Source organism: Clupea harengus, chromosome 1 (genome assembly GCF_900700415.2).
Source record: "Clupea harengus chromosome 1, Ch_v2.0.2, whole genome shotgun sequence".
NCBI classification, from domain to species: domain Eukaryota; kingdom Metazoa; phylum Chordata; class Actinopteri; order Clupeiformes; family Clupeidae; genus Clupea; species Clupea harengus.
Window position 1 is genome coordinate 11,489,480 of NC_045152.1, and position 12,500 is coordinate 11,501,979.

Sequence of the window (12,500 nt, forward strand, 5' to 3'; positions counted from 1 at the left end):
GCCTTGCCATTTGGCAAGCCAGGGAGTGAGGACATTCTTCACAAGGATTGGCTTGTGTGTGTGTGTGTGTTTGTGTGTGTGTGTGTGTGAGGATTGGCTTGGCAGGGAGTGAGACGGGGAGGCTGGTTTAGACTCAGACATGAAAGAGCTGCTGATGGGTACAGTCACGCTGAGGCACGCTGCACTCACACTCATTCAAATGTGTGTGTGTGTGTGTGTGTGTGTGTGTGTGTGTGTGTGTGTGTGTGTGTGTGTGTGTGTGTGTGTGAGAGAGAGAAAGAGAGAGAGAGGGTGTGTGTGTGTGTGTGAGTATTTCTATGTGTGTGTGTGTGAGGGTGTGTGGGTGAGAGAGAGGGTGTGTGTGTGTGTGTGAGTATTTCTATGTGTGTGTGTGTGTGAGAGAGAGGGTGTGTGTGTGTGTAAGAGTATTTATGTGTGAGTGTGCATGTGTATAGGCATGTGCCTGTGTATTGGTATGTCTGCTCCTGTTGGTCTGGGAGGTGAGAGAGAGGGTGTGTGGGTGAGAGAGAGGGTGTGTGTGTGTGTGTGTGTGTGTGTGAGTATTTCTATGTGTGTGTGTGTGTGAGAGAGAGGGTGTGTGTGTGTGTAAGAGTATTTATGTGTGAGTGTGCATGTGTATAGGCATGTGCCTGTGTATTGGTATGTCTGCTCCTGTTGGTCTGGGAGGTGAGAGAGAGGGTGTGTGTGTGTGTGTGTGTGTGTGTGTGTGTGTGTGGGAGGTGCACCTTCTTTGTGCAACATGTTTCTGGAGACCAGGGAGCAGTCAGGGGCTTCCCTCCATCTGCACCTTCAGTCGGAGGTTCTCAGTGAAGTGATCCAGCATATTAAGCTGAGAATGTTCTAAGGCATGTTCTAATGTTCTAAGGCATGCTGTAATGTTCTAAGGCATGTTCAAATGTTCTAAGGCATGCTCTAATGTTCTAAGGCATGTTCTAAGGCATGTTCTAATGTTCTAAGGCATGTTCTAAGGCATGTTCTAATGTTTTAAGGCATGTTCTAATGTTCTAAGGCATGCTCTAATGTTCTAAGGCATGTTCTAAGGCATGTTCTAATGTTCTAAGGCATGTTCTAATGTTGTAAGGCATGCTCTAATGTTCTAAGGCATGCTCTAATGTTCTAAGGCATGTTCTAAGGCATGTTCTAATGTTCTAAGGCATGCTCTAATGTTCTAAGGCATGTTCTAAGGCATGTTCTAATGTTCTAAGGCATGTTCTAATGTTTTAAGGCATGCTCTAATGTTCTAAGGCATGTTCTAATGTTCTAAGGCATGTTCTAATGTTCTAAGGCATGTTCTAAGGCATGCTCTAATGTTCTAAGACACGTTCTAATGTTCTAAGGCATGCTCTAATGTTCTAAGGCATACTCTTTAACCTCTTTTGTAACTCCACTATAAGAATAAAACTGTTCATGTTTGTCGTTCTTGTTATGTTGTACATCTACACATAAACTGGGCTTCAGCATCTTTGCCTTGGCTGCTCAGAGACGCTTCATGACCTGCTGTTTGGTCCAGTCATGGGGAGGGATACATTCAGGGGATTACAAAGCAGTTCATTTAAGCATTGCCAACATGGAGAGAGAGAGAGAGAGAGAGAGAGAGAAGGAGACCGAGAGGGAGAGAAAGAGAGAGAAGGAGAGAAAGAGAGAGAGAGAGGGAGAGAAGGAGACAGAGAGGGAGAGAGGGAGAAAGAAGGAAAGAGAGAGAGAGAGAGAGAAAGAAGGAGAGAGAGGGAGAGAGAGAAGGAGAGAGAGGGAGAGAGAGAGAAGGAGACAGAGAGAGAGAGGGAGAGAGAGAAAGAAAGGGAGAGAGAGTCAGAGAACCGTTTTCCTGTCATGGGTCATTAGAATTGAAGAGTTCCAGTTACACAGAGTCCCCGGGCCAAATGAGTCTTTAATGGCTTCCTCCGACAGGCTTTGAGCTCGTCCCTCATTCTGTCCTGATGGGATGGGAGAGAGGACACACTCTAAAGACACCAGGATTGAGAACACGAGGAACCTTTAAAGAACAGCTGGGCCAGGTCGTATGCCACGGTTCTCATCTGCCAGGTCAGAATGACACTGCTGATTAACAGAGGAAGTCAGCAGCAAAGAGTAGAGCCATGCTTCAATCTAGAACCTTCCCACTCTATTTGAGTAACCTTGTAGAATAGAGTCACACTCTAATTGAGTAACCTTGTAGAATAGTCACACTCTAATTGAGTAACCTTGTAGAGTAGAGTCACACTCTAATTGAGTAACACTGTAGAATAGTCACACTCTAATTGAGTAACCTTGTAGAATAGAGTCACACTCTAATTGAGTAACCTTGTAGAGTAGAGTCACACTCTATTTGAGTAACCTTGTAGAGTAGAGTCACTCTCTATTTGAGTAACCTTGTAGAGTAGAGTCACACTCTATTTGAGTAACCTTGTAGAGTAGAGTCACACTCTATTTGAGTAACTTTTAGATGAATGATTAGCATGCTAAGGCCCAATCCCAGTCATAAGGATTGGAACAGAAGGAGTCCAGAGACTCCCATTCCAGAGACAGAGGTATGAAGCTGCTTGCAGAGGCTTGCTTTCAGCATGTTTAGACCGTGACGGTGACGTTCACTAGGCATAATATCAAGGGAACAATTAAACCTGGATTATACCTCCAAATCACCTTTGCAGAAATGACGTTCCAAATGCAAAAAACATGTGTAGGCTAGATTCCAGTGATAAATCCCCACATTAAGCTAGGTTTAATTACAAAGCATTGTGTGCTTGAGCTGAGGGATTACAGATGTAGGTTCTCCTGTGTGTGTGTGTGTGTGTGTGTGTGTGTGTGTGTGTGTGTGTGTGTGTGTGTGTGTTTGTGTGTGTGTGTGTGTGTGTGTGTCTGTGAGTGTGTGTGTGTGTGTGTGTGCACGTAACATGTCTGTCATCAACACAAGGGCACTAATGACAGCATGACCTATATAATCACGCCATCAAAGCCAAACTCAACCACAACAACAAAAAACACAAAAGTAGCACAACTCCCTCTCTCTCCTTCTGTCTATCTGTCTATTCTCCCCCCCTCTCTGTCTCTCTCTCTCTATGTCTGTTGTTTGTTTCTTCCCTCCCTCTCTCACTCTGTCTCTCTCTCTCCCTGTGATCAAACGCTGTCGTTCCTGTGTTTTTCCCTCCTGGAAGTGATTCACCCACAGGCGTACCCCATGTGACCCGCTGGGGTAGTTATGTGGACTGCAAAGGTAATTACCCCACAAAAAGCCCCTCAGAGGCGACACAGACCAAGGCTACTCAGGAAGCCCATATTCCAGACTTCTTTCAGCACAGGTCTATCGGCGCAGAAACCCAGCTGTCACTGTTTGGCCCGGTTAGACTACATAGACGATTAATGCTAGGCTAAAGGTATTCACCACGGGTTTAAACCAGGTGCCTGGTATTTGTGGTTCAGGTTTGGTAAGCGGGGGTGTGAAGTGCATAATCTTTTGCACAGGCGACTGTCAACGGCAGTTTTTAACAAGGTATAACATGTGGGTTAGGAGTATAACATGTGGGTTAGGAGTAGAACATGTGGGTTAGGAGTCACAGACAGCCATGAAAAGACTTCCCCAAGGTTTGACTGAATCACTGTTAGCTCTAGACGCCTCCATGCTGTCTTGAAGAAGCCACCATGACAGGCTCTTGAAGAAGCCACCATGACAGGCTCATGAAGAAGCCATCATGACAGGCTCTTGAAGAAGCCACCATGACAGGCTCTTGAAGAAGCCATCATGACAGGCTCTTGAAGAAGCCACCATGACAGGCTCTTGAAGAAGCCACCATGACAGGCTCTTGAAGAAGCCACCATGACAGGCTCTTGAAGAAGCCACCATGACAGGCTCATGAAGAAGCCGCCATGAAGAAGCCACCATGACAGGCTCTTGAAGAAGCCACCATGACAGGCTCATGAAGAAGCCACCATGACAGGCTCTTGAAGAAGCCACCATGACAGGCTCTTGAAGAAGCCACCATGACAGGCTCATGAAGAAGCCGCCATGAAGAAGCCACCATGACAGGCTCTTGAAGAAGCCATCATGACAGGCTCTTGAAGAAGCCACCATGACAGGCTCTTGAAGAAGCCTCCATGACAGGCTCTTGAAGAAGTCACCATGACAGGCTCTTGAAGAAGCCACCATGACAGGCTCTTGAAGAAGCCACCATGAAAAGCCACCATGACAGGCTCTTGAAGAAGCCACCATGACAGGCTCTTGGATCTGGTCCCACTCTGACATCTACACCACGCTGTGGGAGTGTTGTTAGCGCTGAGGGAGACTCCCTGATGATAATGGTAATCCCGAGGGCTTGTCATTTCATCCCATAATGCATCAGGGCTCATAAATCTCCTCTAATCATGCAAGTGTGTGACAGACAGCAATCTGGTGCGGTTGGAGACATTAACCTACGGGAGGAGTCATGTTCTCCACAGGGTGCAATTAGCTCCATCAAAGAAGAGCTAAAGATGGCCAAGGCTGATGAACTGAGGACACAAATTTCCATCAAATACTTGTGCGCACACGCACACTCACACACACACATATCAATGCACACACAAATATAGACACTAGAAACATGGAGACATATATAAACACACACACACACACCCACATTCAGATCAGATCTTCTTTGTGACAGGCAGATGAAGTCAGTGTATGTGTGTGTGTGGGGTGTGTGTGTGTGTGTGTGTGTGTGTGTGTGTGTGTGTGTGTGTGTGTGTGGAGAGTTGTTTAAGCATCAAGAAACAAAGTCTCGTCCCTTCACCATCCAGCCCCACAGCCCGTGGAAAGGAGACATCCCATGACGCTATGGAAACCCAAACTGTAGCCCAGGCGACGGCGAGTCCTGACAGCTCTGTGAATTTGAGCTGACTCTAGCTGCTCCACACACACCTGTCAGGACCCTGCAGCTCAAGAAGATGTGTGTTTTTGTGTGTGTGTGTGTGCGTGTGTGTGTGTGTGTGTGTGAGAGTGTGTGTGTGTGTGTGTGTGTGTGTGTGCATGTGCTTGTGCTTGTGCATGTGCGCTCATGTGTGTGTGTGTGTGTGTGTGTGTCTGTCTGTGTCTGTGTCTATTTGTGTGTCTGTGAGTGTGTGTGTGCCTGTGTGTGTTTGCATCTGCATTGGTGTATGTGTATATGTGTGTGCGTGTATGTGTGTGTGTGCCTGTGTGTGGGTGCACTCATGTGTGTGTGTGTGTGTGTCTGTCTGTGTCTGTGTCTATTTGTGTGTCTGTGAGTGTGAGTGTGTGTATGTGTGTGGGTGTGTTCATGTGTGTGTGTGTGTGTGTGTGTGTGTCTGTCTGTGTCTGTGTCTATTTGTGTGCCTGTGTGTGTTTGCATCTGCATTGGTGTATGTGTATGTGTGTGCGTGCGTGTGAGTGTGACTGTGTGTCTGCGGGCGTGTGTGTGTGTGTGTGTGTGTGTGTGTGTGTGTGTGTGTGTGTGTGTGTGTGTGTGTGTGTGTGTGTGTGTGTGAGTATCCTTGTATGTGTGCTGTTACTGACATTAATCGGAGCAAACATTTCCAGCTCCCAGTCAGGAAGTGGGGTCATTGAGTTTGCCTGTGGGCTGGTATGCGCAACCCTCCAGGAGATCTTAAAACACTGCCTCTGCTTCTGAGGCAAGGCTGCTCAGAAACTCACTGCTTAAACACTATGGGACCGGGAAGGAAAAAAACAAATGAAGAGAAAAATCTTGCACTCGCATGAAAAAGCCCCTGCACGCAATTCAGAGCGAGTGTGGACAGGGTGCAGTCCTGCAGTGGTGTCAAGATATATCAACGGGCAGGGTGAAGCTCATTACCTTCACTGCCTAAAGCTGGGAAATGATAGTGTCCTTGGCAGCCATTATACAAACCCAGCCAAACAAACACTCTAAGGCAATACAGCACATCTTAATCATGAAGAAAGCTGGTTGGTGATGGAGGCTTTGCATTGTGGTTTGTTTCACCTCAACAGTCTAGGCACTTAGATGTCTGAGGGACGCATGGGGATGGGAAGGGATTCGAAAAACTCTCAATGGTGTTATAGAGCTGCACAAATAGAGTGTTATAGAGCTGTAGGAATAGAGTGTTATAGAGCTGCACAAATAGAGTGTTATAGAGCGATAGGAATAGAGTGTTATTGAGCTGTAGGAATAGAGTGTTATAGAGCGATAGGAATAGAGTGTTATAGAGCGATAGGAATAGAGTGTTATAGAGCGATAGGAATAGAGTGTTATAGAGCTGCACAAATAGAGTGTTATAGAGCTGTGGGAATAGTGTTATAGAGCGATAGGAATATAGTGTTATAGAGCTGCAGGCTGCAGGAATAGAGTGTTATAGAGCGATAGGAATAGAGTGTTATAGAACTGTAGTAATAGAGTGTTATAGAGCGATAGGAATAGAGTGTTATTGAGCTGTAGGAATAGAGTGTTATTGAGCTGTAGGAATAGAGTGTTATAGAGCGATAGGAATAGAGTGTTATAGAGCGATAGGAATAGAGTGTTATAGAGCTGTAGTAATAGAGTGTTATAGAGTGTTATAGGGCGATAGGAATAGAGTGTTATAGAGCGATAGGAATAGAGTGTTATAGAGCTGCAGGAATAGAGTATTATAGAGCTGTGGGAATAGAGTGTTATAGAGCTGCAGGAATAGAGTATTATAAAGTGATAGGAATAGAGTGTTATAGAGCTGCAGGCTGCAGGAGATTTGTTTCACATAGATCACATTTCTTTGTTCATCCATCTTGTTCCATGTGAAAACACATTCCTCCTGTTCCTCATATCAATGGAAATCTCACGGGGTTATATTTAGACTTTATCAAACAAAGACTGCTCTGCAGCTGTGATGTATACGTCAGCTCTGGGAGAGAGAGCATGGGGTGAGGGGTGTGTGTTGTAAAGTAGATGGAATGGAAGTGTGTGTGTGCTTGTGTGTGTGTGTGTCTTGGGGGAGGGTTGTTCATTAGTCAAATTAAGAAAATAGAAATCATGTTTTTTCACTTCACTGCCTTGATGCCCTCACATGTGGCCTCAGTGCCCTCAACAAATATGGCCACCAAAGGCAAAGTGGCCTGGCTCCTTAAATGACCAAATTACAGGCCTGCTTAAAACAGACTGCGTTCCGCTCTGTGCTTGGTTTCGCAAAGGGCTCTAGACATGAGGGAAGCCTTGGTGGAATGTCGACCCTGAAGCAGCTCTGTTGTTGAGAGGAGAGTGAATGGGGGTGGGGGTGACCTAGGCTGGGGGCGGGGGGGGGTTCACATCTGTCAATCTCATATTCCCATTTCAAGTTCAGGTCATCTCGGAGTGGCGTCTTACCGGCACGTCGATCTTGATGAGGGCGATGTCGGCCTTCTCGTCCACGTCTTTGATCTTGGCGTCAAAGGTGGCGCCACTCTTGAGCTCGACTTTGACGCGGTGTTTGTTGGCGACCACGTGGGCATTGGTCACGATGAGGCCGTCCTCCGACACCATGAAGCCTGAGCCACTGGCCACCGCCACCTCCCTCTTCGTGAACACCATCCTGCAGTAGAGGAGGAGGAGGGGAGGCGAAAGGAGGAGGAGAGGAGGAGAGAAGCAGAGGAGCAGAAAGGAGGAGAGAAAAGGAGGAGGAGAGGAAAGGAAGAGAGGGGGAGAGGAGGAGGAGAGGAGGGGAGAAGGAAAGGAAAGGAGAGGAGTACAAGAGGAGGAGAGGAGGGGAGAAGGAAAGGAGGAAAGGAAAGGAAAGGAAAGGAGGAGAGGAGTAGGAGAGGAGAAGGAAAAATAAGAGAAGAGAGAAGGGGAAAAGGGAAGAAGGAGAGTTCCATAGAAACGCAGAGAAGATCAAAAATATGAGGAGGAGAACAAAGGGGGGCAGGGAAAGATAGGGACAAGAGTGAGGGGGGTTAGAAGAAGAGTGAGGGGGGGTTAGAAGAAGAGTGGGGGGGGGTTAGAAGAAGAGTGGGGGGGGGGTTAGAAGAAGAGTGAGGGGGGGTTAGAAGAAGAGTGAGGGGGGGGGGGGTTGAGAAGAAGAGTGGGGGGGGTTGAGAAGAAGAGTGAGGGGGGGTTAGAAGAAGAGTGGGGGGGGGGTTAGAAGAAGAGTGAGGGGGGGGGTTGAGAAGAAGAGTGGGGGGGGGTTGAGAAGAAGAGTGAGGGGGGGTTAGAAGAAGAGTGAGGGGGGGGGGTTGAGAAGAAGAGTGGGGGGGGGGTTAGAAGAAGAGTGAGGGGGGGGGGTTGAGAAGAAGAGTGAGGGGGGGTTGAGAAGAAGAGTGAGGGGGGTTAGAAGAAGAGTGAGGGGGGGTTAGAAGAAGATTGAGGGGGGGGGTTGAGGAGAAGATTGAGGGGGGGGGTTGAGGAGAAGAGTGAGGGGGGGTTGAGGAGAAGAGTGAGGGGGGGTTAGGAGAAAAGACACGGTCGTCTGGACATTTCTTTCTTTGAGCAGCACAGTCACTGAGGTCAGTGAGGACAGACACAGATAAGATGGTGGAAACAGACTGAAGCCTGAGAACATGTAACAGAGCAGATCTTTGAGTCGCACCTCAATGTTTCACTGCAACCGCATTCCAGGGAAAGAAAGCAGAAAACTGGAGATTTAATCTTCAATCTTAATCTCTGGCAGCCAACCCACAGGTTTGTGTGACCTCTTTGAATTGATTGAAAAAGATGATAAGATATTCAGTGGAAGTTTGTTTGGCTGTCGCTGGGGTTGATGGAATCCTAGCAGTATACTGTTTACTCCTGTCCTGTCCAAATAGTCCTGTTTACAGCTGAGAGAAGGCATGTCTGGGAGCCTGGTCTCTGGTCGGTAAACTTCCTGTGAGATAACAAGACCTAACCCTAGAGACTCGTACTTTACTCATAAGCAGACGCAGTACAGATCTCTTCACATGAAGCAGAGCCAAACAAGAACTAGAGATAATAGTGCCCTCCAATCCGAATGACACCGAGCCCACCCTTAAAACGACTTATCACTAATGTTGGAAATAAGCCAAGCCAAACCTTCGCCAAGATAACACCAGTCCAAAAAAAGCATTCAGATTAGAAGGGAATTCCAAATAAACGACTCTGCACTCAATATAAGGACCAGTATAAGAGCAGACCTTTTGGCGCCACTTTATATTAAGTGCCTTTACAACAGTGTATTTATTCAAGTACTATAATACTATCTACTTATCATGTCAGTATATATCAAAACATGTTACAAAGCCTAACCCTAACAGCAAGTGCCTCCCATAACAATAAAGTAGTAACATAGAAAGCATATTGCATTTATCAACTATCTAGGTATGAAAGACATGGAACTTCAGGGAACTTAATGTGAATGAGGCAGCCCTGTTGACCGTGACAGTGTGATGTACTCACTTGCGGTAGAGTTCGATGTGAACCACAGCCGGGGCGATCTTCTCCACCACGTCAGCGATGAAGTTGTACCTGTGCCGCAGACTGTCAGGGTTCTCTTCCTGACCTGGAAACACATCACATCACGGACCGTCACACCTGAACGTGAAACCACTCTGGAAACACATCACGAACCGTCACATCTGAATGTGAAACCAGATCACGGACCATCACATCTGAACGTGAAACCACTCTGGAAACACATCACGGACCGTCACACCTGAACGTGAAACCACACTGGAAACACATTACAGATGGTCACATCTGAGGCTATACTGTAGCTTATTAGTATATTATATATTTATACACCATACAATGAGATGTATTTTGAGCAAGATTCTATCGGCATATACACCATTATAAGTTAGTCAAAATGCCAAGTATGCTGTAGTATATTCCAAAAGAACTTCAGTGTGTTCATTAACAGGATACGGTCATTTGTTTTGAACACTGAATGGATCATCTGGTCGGTATGCAGTTGTAAAATCAGGTATGTTTCCAATTTGGGAAGAAATGATACGCCTTTCCAGATTTCTGGGAACAGTTTTTGATTTCTATTCAGCCAAGTGTATGATCATCTTTGTTTTTTCAGGGGACCGTTTGCACCAGCTGTGAAACCTCATCAGTTGGGTTATGTAAGAGGTTTAATGTTGGGGTAAGGATGAACCATTACTTCAAATGATCAGGCCTTGTAAAAAACCTCAGCGAGATGACAATTATCAGGCCAATAAACTGGTGGAAAAGTCTCAACAATGTGTTTTAGGCAATGTTGTGTCATAAAAAGTTCTTTCGCTGAGGTGATTTCATACTCTTGTTTGCAGGGTGATAAAATTTGGACCAATAAAACATAATATCCATCAAATGTGGAATCAAACACGGCCCAAGCACAGCAAATGATTTCAGTGTGGCCCGCACTCAGCTCAGTCTATTGCTCGGAACCCAAGGCTCTCGCACAAGCGGAAATGACTCAGCTGGCTGCTTCCATAACAACGATTCGTAATTCTCCCGTCACGTAATTCTCCTTTCGCAACATCTGCCTGAGAAACATCTGTAGGTCCAAACTTTAAAAAAAAAATGTGTCTTTGTTGTCCACGATTCATTAATTAACCCTATTCTCTCCAGTCAGTGCCTACACTAAATATTTATGCTTCGCACAGCCTGTGCGTCCAGTGATAGATGGCGCCCAGCTAACGGCTGCCCGTGACATAAGGGGCTTGGCGTGAGAGTGTGATACCTGGTGATTAAGTGTGAAAGCGACCGTGAACCAGAGGGATATTAGCTTCAAGCAGCAGCAGATGCCGCTGACTGAGGGAGAACACAAACCACGCTGACCGCTCGCCACATGTCTAGTGTGATGGGCTGTTTGTGGACGACCAGATATGCCTCCTCTATCTGCCTTGGGGTGTTTTGTGGACACTTAGATATGCCTCCTCTATCTGCCTTGGGGTGTTTCATTCTGATAGTCCACACTGGGGATGGATCTATCCCTGATCTGGATCTGATCTGCGTGTTCCATGCCATAGAGGAGGCATATCTAGTCGTCCACAAGCAGCCCCTCACACTAGACATGTGGCGAGCGGTCAGCGTGGTTTGTGTGTGTGTGTGTGTGTGTGTGTGTGTGTGTGTGCTGGGTAGTATGTGTGTGTGTTGGGTAGTATATGTGTGTGTGTGTGTGCGTGTGTGTGCTGGGTAGTGCCAGACCATCAGATGCCAGATCACATTCAGTCACACATGTCCATATCTTGGTTAGGTTTTGGCAACAGCTGGGTGGACATTAAAGAAAAACTTTGGGCTGTTAGTCGACACTTAGGTGCACCTCCTCTCTGTCCGTGACGTTTAGTCACTCGTGTTTATGTTTTAGTTTTCGATCTCAGGTCTGAGCTGTAAGTCGACACTTAGGTGCACCTTTCTGTCCATGACGTTTAGTCACTCATGTTTATGTTTTAGTTTTCGATCTCAGGTCTGAGATGTTGGGGGAACACTTAGGTCTTACCTCCTCTCTGTCCATGACGTTTAGTCACTCATGTTTATGTTTAAGTTTTCGATCTCAGGTCTGAGATGTTGGGGGAACACTTAGGTGCGTCACTCTCGACTCCATCATGCTGTCAGTCCTTTACAGAGGCTGAATTAGGAGTGTTTAGTCACGCATGTTTATGTTTATATGTGAGTTCCTTTTCAGAAAGAGCTGACAGGACATCTAATGCCAGACTCGGATCTGGTTTGGACCTGCTAGTTTCAGAGTCAGCTGTAATCTACTAACTCTCAGTCCATCACGTATATGTTTATGTTTACAGTTGCGCCAGGCTTTAGGACCAGCTGGGTGGACGTGTGAGCTCCACTGTTGTCTATGAGTCACTGGGATCGCTCTGGGTAACGTAAACCACAGCAGGGATTCAAACCATATGGCCGTTTGAAACTGCAGAGAACCTCACGAGTTACGCATGAGCTGCGTGAAGTCAACTGTGCCTACACAAGCTCTGATCATTTTCCATTCATTTATTTTGGTCAATTTCCTCCGGCTCAGTTTCGCGAAACACTTCTTTCAGGGGGAACAGAGGAGTGAAACTAAGAGCGTGGACCTTGAGGTTCTTACTGTAAGAGTTCTAGAACACTAAGGGATTGATTGATGTTCCTTTGAGAACATCACCACATTCTAGCCCCTTATTGAATACATACATTCCAGCCCAAGTCGGGGCTGTGGGAGGGCTGGTGTGTGTTCTATCATTCATCAGCACAGTTTCTTGGCAAACTCTGGCTGACTACTTGGATGGAGGCCTTTTCATAAGTCTGTAGTATGTCTTGTTATTTTGGCCACTGGCGTTACAGCGGGGCATTAAATCTCCAGTGTCACTGACAGAGAGCTTAACCCCTGACGCAGGGCAGACTGAGTGTTCTGTTACCCCCACACATCATCCCGTGATCATCCTGTCTGTGGTCAGGCTGTGTAGCCGGTCTGGGGAAAAGCTGTGGGTAAATCTCATAATGCTCTCTGCCATGACACTCCACTTTTACTGTTCACTGTCAGTAGTTAGGATGCTGTGTAGCCAGGGCGGGGGAGTGAAAGGGGTCGACTCACTGAAGTGGTTCTGATGAGTAATAGGTGTGTGTGTGTGTGTGTGTGTG

General features: G+C 46.6%; 1 protein-coding gene across 1 annotated transcript in view; it reads right to left on the minus strand.

Moving 5' to 3' along the window:
* Positions 1-12,500, minus strand: part of htra1b (HtrA serine peptidase 1b) — a 34,438-nt gene that overhangs the window by 15,185 nt on the left and 6,753 nt on the right. Inside the window, exons 2-3 of the mRNA XM_031567648.2 lie at positions 9,342-9,444; positions 7,320-7,524 (exon numbers count right to left, since the gene is read on the minus strand). Coding sequence (XP_031423508.1) covers positions 7,320-7,524; positions 9,342-9,444 — 308 coding nt within the window. The remainder of the gene's footprint in view (positions 1-7,319; positions 7,525-9,341; positions 9,445-12,500) is intronic.